The sequence below is a fragment of the Leptinotarsa decemlineata genome, unplaced genomic scaffold (assembly GCF_025532065.1).
Source record: "Leptinotarsa decemlineata unplaced genomic scaffold, Ldec_3_MD MMD2_tig00000008_RagTag_RagTag, whole genome shotgun sequence".
Classification (NCBI taxonomy): domain Eukaryota; kingdom Metazoa; phylum Arthropoda; class Insecta; order Coleoptera; family Chrysomelidae; genus Leptinotarsa; species Leptinotarsa decemlineata.
The window spans coordinates 9,281,792-9,303,337 of NW_027412537.1; the positions used below are offsets into that span (position 1 = coordinate 9,281,792).

The 21,546-nt window shown below is 33.2% G+C and overlaps 1 protein-coding gene across 4 annotated transcripts in view; it reads left to right on the forward strand.

Moving 5' to 3' along the window:
• The window catches only part of LOC111504143 (breast cancer anti-estrogen resistance protein 3 homolog), a 141,772-nt gene that overhangs the window by 40,449 nt on the left and 79,777 nt on the right, over positions 1-21,546 (forward strand). For 3 of the 4 annotated variants that reach the window (XM_074171012.1, XM_074171013.1, XM_074171016.1), the window contains 2 exons: positions 12,070-12,345; positions 15,626-15,704. In XM_074171012.1, the coding sequence (XP_074027113.1) occupies positions 12,070-12,345; positions 15,626-15,704 (355 nt within the window). Of the gene's footprint in view, positions 1-6,003; positions 6,089-12,069; positions 12,346-15,625; positions 15,705-21,546 lie in introns of those variants that run through there. The other variant, XM_074171014.1, reaches the window with a different exon arrangement.

Consider the following 21,546-nt stretch of genomic DNA (forward strand, 5'->3'; position numbering starts at 1 on the left):
GCACTCATCTGACCTGAAAGATCATTTCACTATAAAAACTAATCGGCTTCGTTAAGAAGCTGGGATTATTTGATCGAGTTTGAATAGGTCATTTAATTGATTACAAATCCAGGTAAAACTTAAAGTTTAGGAACTTCAAATTGTAAAATTAGGTATATATATCTAGATAATAGAAAACAAAAGTTGCTTCTGAATAACATAGATTCCGACGAAACAGAAAATGAATTTGGGGTGTCACAAGGTAGTATTCTCGGCCCTTTACCCTTCCTTATTTATATAGATGATATAGTAGGAGAAGCGGGAATGTGTGAAATCCACTTATTTGCAGATGACACCCTCATCTGAATTTCACTAGTTCGGACTTCCATTGTCTACTATATAGAATGATTTGAAATCCCTGAAACAACTAAAAAAGAAGAATTGAAAATGAATAGCTGAAAATAACAATTATATTAACCGAAATAAACCTGAAATGAAATGATAGTGAAATAAAATACAACTAAAAATAGAACAATTGAATAAATAAAAGAGATTCCAAGTCACGTTAGTTCACGACGTTTCGATTGTCAGTATCTACAATCGTCTTCGGGTGATGACTGGTCTGATTCCTCCGAGAGGAGGAATCAGACCAGTCAAGAACCAGAACCAGATCAAGAAATTGCTTTCACTCACCTCTAGTAAGGACAGAGACTTCTCAAAATTCTGTCTTTGTTAAAGGACTCAAAGCTTTCAATGATTTAACCCCAGAATTAAAGGATATTGATTCTATTGACTTCTTTAAAAAGTTATTAAAAAAATATATGATGGAAAAACGTAATGAGAATTGACGTTTATTTTATAAACACACAGTATCTATATTTGTTGTGACACGTAAACTGCTAGTATAGAAACTTTTTATATATATTTAACTTTTTCTATATGACGACATTAATTTGATTTTTTATATTTTTTATGTATTCGCAAGATTTTATGCTAATATATTTGAGACGAGATGTAAATTAGTAATTAACAATTTTGTATGTATATGTGTGTATATGTATGTATATATATTTTATTGCTTTATGACAATCTAAAAGTGACAACAAATCAATTATATTTTTAGATTTTATTGATTTCTTTTAAAATTGTTACTCACTGAACTGTAATTATTAGTCTCTTTGACTAAATAAAGGATGTGACATGACATACTGATGCGCCAAGATACTTTTCCAATTGAATTCACAATGAAATTGAGGTAGTGTTAGTCGACTTCTCACACTGGAAACCATGCTGATTACTTTGTATGATCCCAAATTCATTTAAAAAATCTGTGAGTCTGTTCACAAAGGCAGTTCTGAACATTTCTGCGTGAAGAAATATTACCTTATAATGGTTGAAACTATAATTTTTCGGGAAAGACATTTTTTGGCTTTCTACTACTCCATCTTGATACAAAATTGGGAATCTTCCAAAGAAAGGAAGGAAGTAATCAATTTTAAAAGAAGTAACTCATGCATAGATGTGTAAATCATGCAAAGAAGTAACTTTCAGGCACAAACTGGGAGAAAAAGCCGTCTTGAAACAGCTACTTTCATATAAACATTGAATTACACGAAAAAACAATTCTTTCGAAACAAATACTTTCATATGAACAGTGAATTATGCAAGAAAAAACTTTTCTCCACTCAGTTTGTATTCCAAATATTCGTTATGGATTTAAATTGGATATCATTGACAGGATTTCTACATAATATACTAAACGAATGGTAAAAAATTCACTTACATGGAACACAGTCATCCTCACTGGTAGACATCGATGTTTCGCCGTAAGACACTTGCCCTAAGGCTTTTCAGTACCAAATTGGATAACATTATAGAAAATACACACAATTACGATTTTCTATGTCACGGAATAAGTTTGATCCACTTATGTCATCGATGACATCGTAATGACATTCATTCACCTATTTGATTAAATCTCAGCCAAAAGGAATCTTGTTTAAATTGAAAGGGTTATATTTTGAGGAGTGACTATTTTTTGGGAAAGGAAGTTTTTGGCTTTCTACTATTTCATCTTGATGGAGTATCGGAAGACTTTGGATTGGTGAAGCCATTGTATATTATTTCTAAACATATTCTTATCCATATGGCAAGTGCATGTTGGTATTTTATCAATATTATTACAGTAGAAATGGCACCGTTCACTGTTATCGAAATCCCAGCAATAAATATCAACGCTGATTCATCGATACTTTATACCCTGCAGCATGGTCATCAAAAGATAAAATTTGAATGTATAGACTGCTTCGATGATAATGAATATATCATTTTCATTGTTTATATTCACATTATTCACTGTTACAATTTATAAGGTCAAAGGCATCACGTTTGAAAAAAAAGGACAAGTAAAATAAAAATAGAAAGAAAAAGATAGATGAATCTGTCATTGAGCCTTAATTTCCTAATAACTGAAAATGTCGAGTGAATGATGATTGCGTAGAATGCAAAAAGTGTAATCGAAATATTAAAAAAGTCATTACATGAACGCTTCATTAAATATTATCGACCGGTCAGTAGCCTGTTGGTTCGATGTGGGTGCTTTATTCACTCACTCAATTCGACCGCCGTGTCGGTCGGTGGTTCAAGCCCCAGGCTGAACGATCGATTTTCACTTGCTATCCTCCAACCCGTGTTAGGAATCACACGTTAAAAGGTAAGACCTCGTTAGCCCTCGCAAAAGTTTCGACTTCTGAGGGTTGTCGTTCGTAGGGGTGCGACAGCTGGTTAACGGAAAAACAGATTATTTTTAAACATTGTCGGAACACGTTTTAAAATATTTTGGTGCCCATCGAGTGAATTAGAATAAGACGAGAATAATCGGCAATAGTAAGAGGCATTAACCCAAAGAATTAGCTCATATTCTTATGTCTGGAGAGAAGTGTATTTCGAATAGCTCTTAGGAAATGAGTCGTTTAGATTATACCCGTCTTGAAGGAAGGTATTGAAAGTGGCAGCAGACTTATATCAGATAACATCTGGTACTGTGTCGAATATTCCACAGGTTCATAAACAATTTAGATTTTTTTCTCAAATTTTAAAGGTTGAAAATTAAACGAATTTACCAATAAAAATCGCAAGATGAGTTGTCTTGAAGATAAATATTGGAAGTGGCAGATAAACAAACTGACATTTATTCAAAATATATAATTGAATTTTAAATTCTGCCGACTTTGGCATCCAAACCGTCAAGATAAGTACCTACCTATAAATTTCTTTGCTCTTTTTTCGACAGGCACCATTATCATCCAATACAATGAGTTACTGATGAAGAGCACATTTTTCTTTGTGAAAGACTTATTAGAGTGAACAAGAAGTTTATTCTTGTTCACTCCGCATTGGGATACCTGCATTAGGTTTTCTATTACATTGTTTTCATTGTGAAATTTCCCAGAAGGTCAATAGAAAGAAATTGGAACATAATTCATTGTTAGGTAGGTACTGTTAGTATGGTAGCTTTGCCAATGATTTGCCGAAAATTATTTTGAATTGTTCATTCTTTCAGCAACTATGCGATGAAAATTTTGCTAGGTGGTTTCAAGTGTTTCATATCCTCAAAATTGTGACTTAGAAAATTACCGTTCCTCACTATTTTCCTCTATTTCAATAATGATTTTTAATTTTGTAACCAGTATGAACTGAATGGTTTTATCGACATGTTGTATATTGATCTGTAGGTACTGTACTTCCTATAAAAATATCCAGCGGGCGAATGTTGTTACCTGGTATATTCTGCTTCTCTCATTGACGTTATCTCAAATTCACTTGTATATTTCTATGAAATAATGTTTATCTTATCTACGTAATAAATATTGATTTTGAACATTTTTTCTCTTTGCCGTTATCGGAGGCTACCAATATGTCCTAGTTGAATATTACTGGAGTTTTTTCCCAACACCAAATCGTTATTAAAACTTTTTTTAATCTTCCTCTTTGAAACTTAATCTTCCTCTTTGAAGATGATCACTTGGTGATCGAAACACGTGTCGAGGTGTTGAAAATAACGATTTGGTGTTGGGAAAAACTCCAGTAATATACATTACTACACCAACGGATCCAAACAGTGCATCATATGTCCTAGTTGATTTTGCTTTGGAAACATATTGTTACGTTTCTGTATGCAGAATTGCCAAAGTTGTCATGCCACATAACAAAATGAAGCGATAATATATTTTTACAACTTGTCATTTCTAAAACCAACAACTAAATTATCCAGACCTAGAAATTTGCTGGACAGTGATTTCATTTATTTGACAAAACATAAATATCAACATCCCAATACTTGGTTTTTCATATAAAAAAGTACGGTCGGTAATAATTCATTATGTTTTGCTGGAATGAAAAATTTTAATAGTCTGTTCGAAAACATAAAGAACATCAGATCTTCAACTAATTTCAAAAACCATTACAAAGTATTTTATAGCTAGTGTAGAAAATTATTTGATAAACATGAAACATTTCTGGGTTTCCGCGGATTCTACTGAGTATTATATTTTTATCACGCTTTTATTAGCTTTACCTGTATGTATGTATGTATGTTTGTTTCTTTGTTTGTAACTCTCCTTTTCATTTCATATTTATTCCCGTTTGAATGCTCGGGATCTGTATTTGGCGGAATTATCGACATTATTGCTTTATCTATTCTCGGGCAGATGGCGCTGCACGTAACTTCCTTGATATAATTCGATCTCACTTTACATGTATTTCTTCATTTGAAAAAAATATTTTTTCAATTAATACGCTTTTATTAGCTTCACCAGTATGTATGTATGTATGTTTGTTTGTGTGTGTTTGTAACTCCAGAATTATCGACATTATTGCTCGATTTATTCGTGAGCAGATGGCGCTGTACGTCACCTCCTTGATATATCGACATTATTGCTTAATCTATTCGCTGGCAGATGGCGCTGTTCGTAACCTCATTGAGATATCGACAGTATCGCTTGATCTATTCGCGGGCAGATGGCGCTGTTCGTAACCTCATTGAGATAATAATAATAATAATAATAGCCTTTTATTGTCCAACAGTTTCCCATTTACAGGACAGGAGATATCGACATTATCGCTTGATCTATTCGCGGGCAGATGGCGCTGTACGTAACTTCCTTGATATAATTCGAACTCACTTTACATGTATTTCTTCATTTGCAAAAAATATTTTTTTATTAACACGCACGCCTGATGCCTTATTTGTAACCCTCCTTTGCGCGCCTGCTGCCTTGGGCTTGGTAGCTGATTTTCAGGCTCCCTCTCCGGAATCGGAAAATATCAATGGTCATTTTTCTAAACAATATACGGCTGATTGATCCCAAAGTTTAGATAACATAAATATAGTTTAAAAATACTAAAAAACACGCTTTTATCTATAGCATAAGAAACTAAAAAATGAAAAATAAATACAGTTTATCAAAACTAAAAAAACGCGCTTTTAAAAAACATCGAACTAAAAAGTTGAAAATATTTTTTTAAATAAGCTCAAAACAATAACGAACGAAAAATACTAGTATTATTGTGTAAAAAGTGTGGGCGCTTTGTGCCATATTTTTTGCATATCGCTTTTTTCACAATAATACTTGTATTTTTCGTACGTTATTGTTTAAAGCTTATTTAAAAAATATTTTCAACTTTTTAGTTCGATGTTCTTTAACAGCGTGTTTTGTAGTTTTTTAAACTATATTTATTTTTAATTGGTTTATGATTTCTTTTCCTCTTATTTTCTCTCTATAAACATATATGTGTCTTGAGATTAATAAAAATATTAATAACTGTAAACTGATGATAATAACCAAAGTAATTCAACCTTACACTCCATTTTTTTCAATGTTCTGTATTATAAGTATTGACATTTGATTCCTATGCTTGCCTACACGATACTATCTAATCGAATTTAATCTAATCCAAATGAAGGCATCATTAATTTCAATACTCCCGTTTTACTTTATGTCGATAGGTTCAGTTAAATATGGGAATTTAAAAGGCGGTGATTGAATTTTTGGAAGAAAATCAGTTTATTTTTCGTATTGGAATAAGTGACTGAAAGCTTTTTAAATGAGTGAGTTCAGTTGTTGGAACAATACAGCGATGTAGACGAAGGAAAATGTATAATTGCTATTTTTTATCTATCTTCTGTTTTCGATGCGTTGAAAACGGATATTTTTAAATCAAAGTTTTACTCAGTGTATGGTCAACATATGGGATTTTTTAATAATAATAATAAATCGGCTTTATCGATAATACAAGAAAATAATACAAAGATACATTTGAAAATGAAAATAAGTTACAGGAGATTCTGGTACTCATTGGCGAAGTCTAGCTCAAAGCTATTCTAACTCGACCAACAAGCACCATTCCATAATTCACGCGAACATACTGAAATAAAAGACAGTTACATAAACTTGAGAAAGCTACTGTGCTAGCGAAACATGATGTGATTATATTTTTTCAAATAAAGTTTGTGGAGATCAAATCGTGAGGTGTAGTTTTTGTAAAAAACAATTAACAGTGGTGGTACCACGAAATAAGAAACAAATAAAAATTATAATTTGTGATTACCCTCTGAAGAGAGTTGATAAATAATTAAATTTAATTGATCTGTTGTTTATTAATTTGTCCAATGAGCCAAAGTTGACATTACTGACTATCATAGATATAAGTTTTCATATTTGTATTTGAATTTCCTGATATTGAATCTCTTCAATTGCTCGGGCAATGAAGTATAGAGTTTTACAGCACCAAAAAGAAATGATCTCTGAAACTGTGCAGTGCGATGTTGCAGCATAGTTAATTTGTTTTTATGTCTAATGTTTCTTGAGTGAATATTTTCACGCAGAATTAGTGTTTGTATTAAAAGAGGAGAATGGGGAATGGTAATCAATTTATGAACAAAACAACCCAAATGATCAATCCTACGGTATTTCATATTCAGCCACCGGGAATTTTTAAAGGCTTCAGAAATTGAATCATACTTACGAAGTCCATAAATTAGTCGACAACAACAATTTTGCACTTTTTGTATTCTTTTTTTTATCTGAATCATATAAGGGGAAATGTTCCTTCTGACGAAAATCAAGTAGTTTTCATAAACGAGCTCTAAAACAAGGCATTTAAACTTATCATTTCAACCTTTTTCTTCAAAAAATTATTTAAATATTTAAAAAAAAAAGAATGAAATAATGCATTCAACATTTAAAGGGATTCGTTTCTATTTCACCATTTGGAAACATCGGTCATAGCTAATAAAGGACAATGAATATGTTACCTGAATGAGACAGACAAAGATGACATATTTCAGAGGCGTGCTGTTCTGTTTACTTATGTTCCGAATTCCGAGACATTCTGTGACATATGACATTTTGTGCACCTAACCTATCTTCCACTATATACATAAATAACAAAACAACTGTTGTTTATGTGGCTTGTGGAGGTGGTATTGAACTATAATTTATTTTTTGCCGTAATTATTGATTTATAAAGATGATTTTCCTTTTTTAAAGTAGAATATCTAGATACGTATAAATTATTCCAACTTGATATAGGCACTGTTGCCAATATGTGAATTGGAAACAAATCCCTTTAAAAATTAAAACCCAAAATTCAAAACATCAATTTGATTAAATCTCGAAGTGAATTTTAAAAACTCATGAATTAAACTCAACTTCATTGTGTTCAAACTTGCATTTGCTGTAATAACCCAAATTGAGGAACATTCCCCAGTATGGCCCGTATATGAAGTCACAGTAGTTGAAATGGCTTAGCACCAAACTATCACAGAGCATTATTTTTAGAGGTTGGCTCAAAATAAAACGATTACAGTAAGTATACCAGTTTCAATGACATATAGTTTCTTTCATTAAATTTTTAACATGACTAGTGAATCTAAGATCAGTGTCAAGCATCACCCCTAAGTCTTTAGCTGTATTGACAGGAGTCAAGATAATATGACCTTAGTTGTAAATGGAAATTGTTTTCTGTAAACTTACGATTCTTCTGCGATCCAAAATGCATCATCATTGTTTTATTTGGATTAACTTTCAAATCATGTTCACTTGATAGCCCATTGATCAAGTCAAGATCAGTGTTGAGATTTTGTGCCTCAGCATAATCATCGATTTTAAAGTGCATGTATAATTGTATGTCATCAGCCTACGCTGATTCATTCAGAGCTTTTTTCCTGGTCGAATAGAGGTTTCCATATGTTGTGGATCTCTGCGCTAGACTGTCTAATGGGTTGTTTTTCAGCATGTACGCAGGTTATTTAAACATTCTTTCGAACCAGTGTTCTTCCCTGTGGATGATGGTGACTCCGACAGTCATCTGAGGTACGGAAGGGATAGCACTGGTTGAATGGTTTCTCGATAGTGGATGACTAACTCGGTTCTGATCAAAGTTCGATATTGTTTTTATAAGAATTATCTTGCTCCCCAAAATAGCCATTAACTGCTGCTTCATTGTTGAAAAATATCTGACACTGAGCAATTTTTTCAAGTTTGGGAGTTGTACTGTCCTGATTGTTCTTTTGTCTAAGGTGTAAAGTGATGGACTCATGTTTTATCCATGGTTATGAAACGACGCAAGAATTCTGCTTTGTTGCCGTGAAACTTCGCTAAACACTCAATTGAAACATCTTCACGGCACTGTTTTTACTCGAGTGTGAGCAAACGCGGCACCCATCGCCGGCACGCGGCAACGATCATTCAGTACCGCTTTGTGGATTCTCTTCACCGTTTCTGGAGTCGTCACCTCATTTGGTCGACTACTGCGATGCTCGTCTTGGCAGCTCGTACGGCCTCGTTTAAATTCTGCTACTCAATATTTTATTGTTGAAAACGAAAGAGCAGACTCACCCAGAGTAGAATCCAGTTCAGCTTTCATATTCGTTGGGCTGAGGCTGAGGCAATTTTCTCCATTTTCACAAATTTACCGAAAACGTTCGCTATTGATGACTGCCAAACAAATATTAAACAACGCAGCGTCTTCAAACTTGAAACATATGCTTTATGAATTGTGTACTTTCTGATACCGTAATATTTGTCAAACAACTACCGCCATCTCTGTTCGGGCCGGTTACTTCTGGTATGACTCTGGTATAAACACCTGCGCATTCGCCAAAATATAGTCAGTCTGTTTTGAAGAATCTGAAGACTCTGAATAGAGATCGTAATGTCGACAGTACGTAACGAAGGCTGGTAAATCTAGCCTAATTGTACAAGTGAATAGGTTCAGGTACATGTGAATAGCACAGGTAAATGATTCTTTAATTTATAAACACATGTCACATTGGTGACAGCGGTGGGATACGTTGTACCGACATCAGCAGTTTTGATTCGAGCACAAAAAGCCTGAAACAGATTGGTTGGCCTTACAAATAGAACAATAAGGAAATCAAAGAAATAGGGGAATGAGGAAAGAAAGTGAAATTAGAGGAGTAATAGGAAAACAAATTAAAAAAACAAGAAAAAAAGAACTGAAAGTACACGAAATAAGCCGAGAAATAAGCTGGAGACAAAATGAAAACACCCCTCAAGAACCACTATTATACTCCTAGAGAATTAATTAGGAATGGCTATAAAAAAACCCAGGAACCCAGTGGCGGAGTGTTTTCTATTATTTCGGTGCGGGATTTTGATATGCGTACGAGCAATTAGTATTTTCAACGAAATTGGGTAATATTTTTTAGATGTGGTAGGAACTTGATGGTTGGTTTTTAAAAAAATCCAAAAAAAATTGTTCTGAGTCGAAAATGAAAAGACAATTTCAATGACAAGAAATAAAATATTTGTTCCATTGAATTTATTTTTGCTATTCAGAAAAATACAACACAATATCCTTCTGGAACTAATTTCAAAGCGTAGCCTTTCTGGTTCCATATAACTCTCATATGAGACTTTTACAAACGAATATATGTACTAAGTGACAAGGAAAGGTAAACACCCATTTGTATTGAAATTATTTCAATAATGTTTTGAATGTGTATCTATGTTGAGGCCGGTAAAAAGCCAATAAAATTTCAGCCGTATCGGAAGCTATTCTGATCAGTTTTTTTTGTGTGAGCATTTACCAATTTTGACATGAGAATCATAATCCTCGACCCCAAAAACCCCTAGATACCAAATTTGATTCGAATCGGACTATAATCATAAAACTCGTTCGCCATATGAAGTCTCCATTTTCTTTTTTCTATTAACAAAAATTTCATAATGCATTGTCACCGGGATTATGTACACCTGCAAAATTTCAAATCAATCGGATGATTAGAACTGGGTCAAATTTAACTTGCAATATTTCTTACATTGTTGGTTAGTTTGTTACCTGCAAGTGAACCTAATCCTAAAAGCTTGTCTAAATATACCTTATGCGCTCTAACTCGTAATTATAATTTTGACCACTTCCTATGAAATATCCAGTACTAAATATTTATTCCCAATAATTTCGGAATATCCCATTTAGATTTTATTGAAGAAATATTAAAATATGTATTCGCGCGCCGCTGTTCTAGGGGCGAGGCTACTACCGCAACTTTCTCTGATTATTCTATCGCGCCTGAATTCAGTCAACTAGCGATGATCTGATGTGAATAATTTGCCCAAGTAGTGGCGTTTGTATACATTCATTTTGCAAAATATGATCTTATAATTTTTTTTTTTGAAAACTGAGTGTCTTATTGTGAGCTACATAGGCATTGTAAGGTTCGGACGAAGACACATTTAAATTTTTAGTAAGCATTATCCTGTGCAGAAGTTCAGTAAAACTCCTTCAAACAAGACATTTCACACAATAATATATGGAAAAATATTTCATTTTATCAAAAAATCTCTTCGTCCAAACCTTCCATGTCCTTTTCTGAATATAATGAAATGAGCAGAAATCCTTTAAACATATCTGTCATTACACGTTTTGATAAAGCGTACGTGTCTGTAGGCATACCCGGCAAAACCGGGCCTCTCACTCTTAACACTATGCCTCGAGTACAAAGACTTCGTCGTATTCCTCAACTTAGTGATTTCGTGGGAGTACGAATTGTTGGCTTACGTGAGGCAGGTTTTTTAGTTAAAGAAATTTCAAGAAGAACCAATCTAAGATGTTATCAGTCATGGCGATGAATCTCGCTTTTATTTGGGTATGCACGATGGACGAGCAAGAGTAAGAAGGCGTCGTGGTGAAAGACAAGCTCCCCAGTTTGATGTGGAGAGGCATATGTTCACCATACTGTTAGTTTAATGATATGGGGTGCCATTGCATATGGTAGCAGGACACCTTCAGTCTTTATTAGAGGCAACATGACAGCTCTTCGTTATATTCACGAAGTAGTGGAGCCTCATGTCCTTCCATATCTTGAGACCATCGAGAACCCCACATTTCAACAAGACAACGCTAGACCGCATGTGGCTAGGGTAACTCTAGACTTCATAGATCAGCATGACATTAACCGCTTACCATGGGCACCCAGATCGCCTGATCTTTCACCGATCGAACATATTCTTGGTCGCAGACTGCTGAATTTACAACAGCCCCCACGGACTTTGGCAGCACTTAAACATGAGTTAGAAGTAGGGTGGAGTGAGATAGCCCAACAGGATAGAGAACACGTTATCAGGAGAATGACCAGTGTAAAGACATCGAGGATCTGCAACATACTACTGAACTTCACTGGTTTCACGATCATCCAATTTCTCTGAAAACTTACCTTTCTTTGTCACTTAGTATATCTGGATTATTGATAAATCGATCAAGTACGTATTGTTGGGATAAGCGGTTGAATTGTAAATATTTCTAAGAATACGTATCGATGCAAGAACGGATATTTGAGATTGCCAGGAGATCAAAACGTTGTATTTGATATTTTGAACCGTCTGTATCTGAATCCCTTGCCGATAACTTATTCAAATATTGTTCTTAAGATCGGTTGGCCGTGATGCAGTACTGCAAACAGTTGAGGTCCTCATTGATATTAATGTATAAAGAAGGTCTGTCGATAACTCTAACCAAACCGAAGAAACAAGATCCTCGAATACTATTAGTCATGTTTTTTTTCAGATTTATCTTGGACCAGATTCGGTTCCCTTCCTCTTCGTTCCAGTAAGGCCCGCGCGAACAAGGAAAATGAACTATCCAATAAGAAACACAAGGATATTTCGAAGTGGCTTCGAGAAATGGAACTTGAAGAATACCAGGAAAAGTTCCAGAAGTTTCAGGGAGTCGAGGATTTGTTGGAATTCTCTGAGCAGGATATCAAGGAGCTGGGAGTGAAGAAGTCCTCGCACAGGGCCAGGATCATCAGCAGTCTTACGTGTCTCCGTGCCAAATATCATGGTAAGACTGGTTTTATTTTCATCAGGAATATGTCTATGAACTTTTCGAAGTAAATTTTGAGAGTTTTTATACCAAAATTGATGATTTGAAGGAACGTACTAATAATCGCACGTTAAAAGGTAAGACCTCGTTAATCATTAGCTCGTAAAAGTTTCGACTTCTGAGTTTGCAGGGGGCGACGGCTGGTTAACAGATTTCATGGAACTAGAACCTTAGATTTATGTGTATTTACGTACGTACTTCCTTGCAGATATTCATTAACATTAAGGATAATGGGATAATTCCATAAACATGTCGAACATTCCATGATTGTTATACTTATTGATTGAAATCATTCTCTTGGAAAAACATTTCAATATACCTCGTTCGGCTTGGTTTGCTTCTTTTTCAAATATTTCAGTTTTCTTCTTCCACTATGGTTTCCTGAATCAGGATTTGTTTCAGAATTCAAGAAAATATTTTGAAAATTGTCGAAACTCCAGGGCTGAGTATTTTTTCCGGCCTTTTTTTATCCAGGTTCTTGCTAATATGAAGGGCAAAACCTGAAAGTTGTTCATAAATAGATAGATGGATAATTTATTGTTATCAGGACAGTCGCCATGGGGGGGGTGGGAGGAGTCTCCCCCCCGCTTTTTTTTTGACTTGGGAAATTTTGGGCCGTGAAGATAGAAAAAAATAATAGTAAAAAAATGAATAAAAAGAAATAGAAATGAGAAAAGAAAAAGAGAGGTAATAAGAAAAGGGAAAGGAGAAGGTTGGAATTTCCCAACATGCATAACTTGAAGAGAATTCTGAGTTGTTTGAAATCTTCAAAAAAGTTTAATTTCTCCCAAGTAAGAAAACAGTCCTGAATAGTCCACAAATTTTGAAGTGACAATTTTACAAAATTCCCATCTTTTCGCTGTTTTTACGACTTGGAAAAGTTGGGAAATTTCGGGCCGTGAAGATAGAAAAAATAATAGTAGAAAACAATAAGCACAATATTATTTAAGTGTTGTCTCCTTTCATTTCTATTGAATATTCCTATACATGGTGGATATGGTGGAAGATCAAGGACCTTGGTCCAAAGTAGAATAATTCCCATCATTATTTTTATAATCATCAAAATTTATTTTTGTTTGTGCATACCCTAACGGGCATAAGCATTCAGCCAATCTTTGGATAGCTAAGTAAGAAAATCAATATATTATAGTAGTAACTAATCCCTCGGCTTTCATTTCTTCGAAAGTTGGGAAATTTTGCTGGTGGAGTTATGAATATTTGGATTCCCTCCCCCCCTGGTTTTTCTTTTCGCTACGGCCCTGATTGGTGTTTTATACATCCATCAGTATTTACACAAGTCAGTACATACATATTAATAAAATTAGTATATGTCAGGCATCTATTAATATTTACCTAAACAATAGATACTTACAATTCAAAGAAAAAAGTTTTTTTATAAAAAACATTTATATCTTATAAGTACATCTGAGTTATATCGACAAGCACACTGAAAAACAAAGCAGTAAAAATTAAAATTGGGTATTATACAACAAGGACAAATGTCTATATGGTTAAAGAACTTATATTCCAGTGCAGGAATTCTTCGGTGCTGAAAAAGGCGTTTTTTTATTAAAAAACATTTTATCCGTATTTTAAATATGTTATTAGGTAGAGATCTTATTTTTTGTGGTAATTTATTGTAAAGTTTCACAGTCCAAAAATTTGGTCCATTTTGACATCTTTTTAAGCGGCAATAGTTTGTACTCAAATTATTTTTATGCCTAGTGTTGTGGTCGTGCACATTTTCAAAGCTTTCATATTGAGATAGATTATTTTTTATGTATATTAAATTTTCCATGATATATAGAGAAGGAAAGGTTAGTATTTTTAATTTAACGAATGAATTTCGACATTCATCTCTTTAGTCGATATTGTCTAATATTCTAATTGCTTTCTTTTGTCACAATCTGTTGCATGTCCTCAGGCGACAAAACCATAAGAAATAATGGATTCATACAAGGAAAAATATGCTGTTCGAAGAGTTGCTTTTGAAACTTGTCTGGAGAGGTTTCTTAGTAGAAATAGATTTCTCATGAGTTTTTTTGATAGTTCATTAATGTGATGATCCCATTTCAACTCACTGTCAAAATTAATTTCCAAAACTTTCACACTACTTTGCGAATTTGAGTAATTTTCCATATTTCTTAGGGTGAGTACCCCATCTAGAGTTTTAGCATTTGTTTGAATTGTAGTATTATCTGCATATAAAATATATGATATCGGGTTCTCCTGATATGGTAGGTCATTAATGAAAATTATGAATAGTAGAGGTCCCAAAATAGATCCTTGCGGTACACCAGTTATTTTTTTTCTTGTTGATTGAGAATTGCCCACTGTCACAGTTTGAAATCGATTTTCTAAGTATGAGTTGTCAGAAAAATTATTCAGTTTTAATTTATTCAAAAGAATTTCATGTGATACACAATTAACTACTTTGCTTAGATCACAAAAAGTTATTTCTGTATACTCTAGTTTTTCAAAAGTTGTTGTTATCTTGTTGCTAAGATCTAGTATCGCCATTTCAGTGTTTCTACCTTTTCGGAATCCATACTGGCAGTTTGTGAAGATGTTATAATTCTGATGATGTGCAATTTTTAGAGGTATACATTTTTCAAATATGTTTGATATTGGTAGCAGAGGAAGGTATTACTAATGCTTCTTTCGAAACGGAGATGAAAATGCACTCTTTTGTACATAAATATTTTTCCAGGTTTCTATATCTTTTATTCTTATAATATGCATATCAGATTACAAGAATTTTCTCTTATTTCGAATATCTCTAATGGATAACAGTATCAAAAGCTTTTGATAAGTCACTGAAGATGGTTTGCTTTCATCTACTGTTTCGTAAACATTATGGTTAACTATAATATTACATTTTCTCTAGATTACACAAAAAAATTAGGAATGTTCTTAACCACTTTTAACACTTAAATAAAAAAATCAGTAAGTAAACTTTTGAAATGTATGTATTTTTATCATCCCCTTTGTAAGTCCAAAACTTCACACTCGATGAAAAAATTTTGTCAACTTTGAGAATATATTTCGATTGAAAATATGCTTGAAATAAAATCCAACGGCTGTGAGCGATGCTTTTTCTGAAAACAAAGAGAAGCCGGTCCCTGTTTCGATTTCTTTAGCTCACCCTGTGTATCTACAGTAGTTGACTGTATCAACTTTATTGAGTTTCATAAAATATGAAACTTTAAAATGTTTCAACGGACCTTTTTTATTTCAGAGAACGTAGTTCGAAAACCTCCAATACGACATAGCGTGGCTGTAGATAGTAGAAATAAAATTGAACGAGACGATATTTTGTAAGTATTCATCCTTATTTTCACCTTTTGAATCCCATTTAACAGAAAAAAGTAATTTTTGACAGACATAATCACCGGTGCTGTTTTAATCTGGCCTGTTAAAAAATGTTTTGTTTGTCCTACATACGTCATATCACAATCGAAACATGGTATCCGATAAATAACATTCGCACGATCCGATACTAGTATTTGTCTTTTAGTTTGGGACAGATATAGTTCTTCTGAATCTTTATGTTATATATTTTTTTAGAGTTGTCAATATGGATAATTCTTTGATATGAGGTAAATAGTCGTATCAAACCCAAACAAAAAGCAAAGAATCTTCAGATGTTTCGACTCAGTGAAAGCAATGAACTAACTAGGGAACGCGGGTAAGATAACGATAATATTTATATCAGCTTTCAGTTCTCATAGTAAAACGTCGTCCGTCATACAAACACACTAAGTTTGAATTGCCACTAGAGTGTTAACGATGGTGTTAATTTCAATTTTATGACGACAGGTATAACATGTAATAGCGGGAAAAGGTGTTAAAACTGCGGTTGTATACAATTTCAGTGAAATGGATTAGGCGGGACTGGACTAGTTTTGTTTTTTGTTGTGTAATTACAGGACTGTGAACCAAGTTATGCACATGCTCCTTCCCACACGACCTCGTTTGAAAATATTGCTTGCATTATTTTAATTACCAGTATCAGTCGGAATGTTATCAGTCATATTTTGCTAGTATAAACTTGAAGGATGAATACTGAGTCGAAAACCGGATGATTTTGTTGAAAAATCATCGTTTCGTCAAACCGTTTGGTCCTTAGAACCGGATTGTTGTAATCTTGAAATTAAAATTTTTTATTACTTCCAAAAATTCAAGAATATTCAGAATGTATAAATAAAATTATTATTCGAAAGCTTATTTCGATAGGATATCCTAAATTATTGAAACATGTTTACTATTGGGAAAGAGATATTTTGGCTTTATTCTTCACCATCTTCATCCGAAAAATGTGGGAGTCTTCCAAAGAAAGGAAGGAATCAATCAATTTTAAAAAGTTAACGCTGTACAAAGATGGAGAAATAGAAAGCCAAAACCTTTGTTTCCCAAACAATTTATCTCAATATATCCTTTTCAATTCAAACAGATTTTTTTATTATTAATGAATTATAATAAATTTGTATTTCACTTGTAAAAATATACGATGACGGTACACATCAATTGAAAATTGAGAGTCAGATGGTAAACAAACTACAAAGGTGAAAGGTAAATATACAATGTGTCCCAGGAATAATGTTACGAATAGTACGATATATTAAAACTTTTTGAATTTCATTTTTAGATTATAGGATTGAACTGAAAATACATTTAATTTTCCTTGATCTATAAAAAAATAGTTGTTGAATCTTCCAGAAATTTTGTATAGAGCCATAATTTATCATCCTGAACAAATTTCCATTATCTGAAAAGAACATGATTTTCGTTTCACCGTCAAAGGCAACTTGTTTTTAAAAAACTGAAAACAAACTTGAAAAAAAATGAATTTTTCACTAAGCAGGACATACTGTATAAATATATTTTTCTACACCCGTACTCTAACAATACACTTATATGACCATAATCCGTTTCATAATGATATCCATTATGATACAGATTTTTCATAACGATACAGATTATCAACCAATAGAAACCCATAATTTTTCAATCAAGAATCCTGTTCCTTTGTTTGTCCTAGATTCTAACCTAAGTAACTAATTGCTTTATTTGTCAAAATCAGTTTTCATAATATTACCTACCTATATTATCAAAATGTCTGAAAACAGCGATATAGAAGGAATACCATCGACTCCAATATTTTTAAAAGATCAGATTAATTACAGTTGTTATATTCAATATAAATATAATTAGAATCTTTATAGTTTTCATATATCCATGATAATACCATTAAGTTTGTGTTTTTTTTTTAAAATATGAGTTAATTACTGTAAATGTGTTCAATACAAATATAATATTTATAGTTTTTCATTATTTATCGGTTTTAGAAAAAATAGCGTATGCAACTCTCATGTAATGGTTATTAATACACTCGCATATACCATACAAAACTCGCCTTCGGCTCGTTTCGTATCACGGTTAATTGTATGTTTCTGTACATTTACAGAAACATACAACATGATAATATACTCGTGCGTATATTTCTAGTAGAATAAAAATACCTACTTCAATTCAATTCAATCTCTCATTGATTCATATCAAACTGAGTAAAATAAAAAATGATCACAATATAAATATTTGGGAATTGTCGCAAAACTGAACTCATTTACGGTTCGACCGACTTTCATGATTTGTTGAATTTGTCTCCATGGACGTAGAAATTTATTTTTCTACGTCCATGTCTCTGCCCGAATTAGCAGAATAACTATCAAACAATTTGAAATACATACTAGAAAAAGTAGTTAAACAATCTGACGACGTTCGGTTTGTTAAGTTGACAGTTGTCATGATGCGTGCAAGGACAATTGAGGTTATGACATTCGTTATTGTACGCACATGAATAATGGGGGTCACCATCGGCGGGGCCGTCAGAGGACACTGGAGGACGAAAGGTAAATATGACGGTGTAACATTCAAACAGCTGTTTGATTCTTTTGCAAATTTTAAGTTCGTCTTGCGAGGTTTAGGGATATAACTCGGGTGTTAATTACATGCCCCCTAATTGGTCAGGATGTCTTTGATCCATGAGTGGCTCCAATCACAAATTTCCAAATAATAAACTTCCTGGCCAAATGGGTTATCACGTACAAAAAATCATATAAACCAATTATCAACTAAAGGTGATTGTGGATATCAATAATCGAAACGTCGTGAAGTAGTTTGATTTAAAATATTCATTTTCGTTTTCTTTTTTTTAATATTTTTTTATAATTTATCTTCATTATTTCATTGTATCATATTATTTCATTATACAGTGCTTTTCTTTAATGCCCCCCTCCTTTAATAATAATACCTTATTTTGAAGTAAAATTGACAGATGAAACTTTCAAGATGGCGACTGGGCGCCATCTGGGAAAAAAATTAAATGGAAATGGGGGTCTTGTGACACATAATTTTGAAGCTCCTGACAAATGCTTCACAACCCTAGAATATAATGTCAATATCTTCAACTACTACAAAATGGCGAAACGTTTAATAATTGCCTGAATACATTGACATTTAACTACATAATATGAGGTAATAAGCTTGAGGTCAGTTCCGAAGAGGCTAGGAATTGTTTTCTTTGAACTTCTCGACATATGAACAGCCTATCCGATATTTCACGTCGAACATTTTCGAACACAGTAACGTCAATACCTCTACAAATATTCATTATAGATAGATAGATCTTTATTTAAAAATAGGTAACCCTAATATACATATATATCCCAATTAAATCAACGGTGTATATATACAACATTAGACAAACACAAAACAACAATAATATACGAAAATCACAATTTTAAAAATAGAATTAATAGAATTAGTAGAATTACAAAAATTACAAGAATTGCTTTCAGTACGATATCTATTTCATCTTAATGAGTTCTTTCAATTGTTTTTTAAACAAATTCAACGATGATGATGTTTTAATGAAGTCTGGTAGTTTATTAAATTCTTGGAAACCTTTGAAAAATAAAGAGTTCATAGTACTGCGATAAGCAGTGCTGCTAATGTGAATGTCATTTTTACCCCGAGTGTTATAAGTGTGAATGTCTCTATTCAATATTATAAACGTATGAAAGTAAACAGGAGCCAGGTTATTCAATATTTTATATACAAAAATCATTGTGAAATAATACAATCTTTTTTCGACTGAGAACCAATTAAGCGTTGCTAACATAGATCTTATGGGGGTGAGACGATTAGTTCTCAGAATTATTCTCATGCCACGATTTTGAAGTTTTTGTAGCATATTCAGCTTAGTAAGATCAAACAAAAACAGGGCTGATGAGCAATAATCAAAATGCGGCTGAATAATTGAATTATATATCGTGATTTTTGTTTCGGTTGATAATTCCTGGGCTATACGAGAGAAAAAATAAAGTTTTTTTGAATTTTTTTTATGAATATAATTGAAATGGGTATTGAAGTTCAGAAAGTTATCCAACTGGAAGCCCAAATACTTGATATTCGATACAATTTCAATTTGTTCATTATTGATGTTTAGGTTAAGGTTATTAATATTAATGGTATCATATCTGTATTTACTTGTGAATATCATAGCCTGACTTTTAGACACATTCAATTTCAATTTATTCAAACTCAAATACTTGCTAATTGATTGTAAAACATTATTCATTTTTTGAATAGCCGTATCTAGGCAGACGTCACTACAAGCAATTAAGGTATCATCAGCAAAGAGGTTACTGAATTCGCATTCCACAAAGAGGTTAATATCATTAATGTATAATAGAAACAATAATGGGCTCAAAACACTTCCCTGTGGAATGCCAACATCATTATCTAACTCAGACGAAACTTCAGACTTGAAACGTACCCTTTGGCTACGTTGCTGGAGGTAGTTATTTAGCCATTGGAATACCTTGCCCCTTATCCCATATTGCTTGAGTTTATGCAACAATATTTTACGATCAATGGTTTCGAATGCTCTCTTCAGATCAAGGAACACAGTAATTACATATTTCTTATTATCCAATTGAGTTTTTATATGGCATAAAGTTAATTGTAACGCGGACTCGCATGAAAACTGTTTTGGAAATCCTGACTGATTATTCATTAAAATACAATTTGACTCAACATGATGTAATAACTGATCGTATACAGCCACTTCGAGTAATTTTTCGATAGGTGGTAATGTATTGATTGGGCGAAATTCATCAGCTTTATTGGTATTAGGAACTTTTTGAATTGGTATAATAGTGCTAATTTTCAAACTTTGTGGAATTTCACCAGTAGTTAACGATGTATTAACAAAATTTAGAATAGCATGTCCTATAGTTTCAAATATCTCCTTTAGCATCCTACAGTTCAATATTTCATGAATAGAAAATTTATTGTTCATGCCGCGGATTATTTTTCGTAAGTGAGGCATTGTGAGTACTTCAAATTTATCGAATGGCATGTATATATTATTATTTAAGTTGGTCCAGTCTTCATTAATATTTATACTATGAACTATTCTCTGTTTTATATCCAATATTGAAGCAGGTTCAGTTTCGTACACCTTTTGCTTCAAATAGCTCCATAAAAAAAAGTCCAAAGGTGTCAAATCTGGAGAGCGGGCTGGGCATTCTGTGGGATCTCGACGCCCAATCTAACGACCGGGAAAAGTAGTATCCAAATAGTTTCTTACTTGTCTAGAGTAATGTGGTGGCGCTCCATCTTGTTGGAATACAATATCCATATCAAATTCATTAGGATTCGCTTCGACGATTTCAGTGATGAGAGTGACAGTAGTTTCCAGCATATTTAAATACAGTTCCCCTGTTAAACTGTGATCAATAAATAGAGGTCCTACAATATGGTTTCCCAATATTTCTGCCCAAACGTTAATTTTTCTGGATATTTTGTCTGTAAACAGAATTCTGTTCTTCGATCAGGGTCATCTTCAGTTAATTGGTGTACTATTTTAATTTTGTATGGATGATACCTATTCCTCTTCAAAAGTCTCCACACAGTATAAGCAGACAGCTCACAAACATTCGCGACGGAATAAGTAGACTGTTCAGGATTTACTACCATCTCACCAATTATTTGCACTTGCTGTTCTTTCGGAATGGACGGATGACCTGGGAGCTTTTTGTTATGTACACTACTGGTAGCTGTGAATTTGGATACAAGTTCCCTCAAATATTT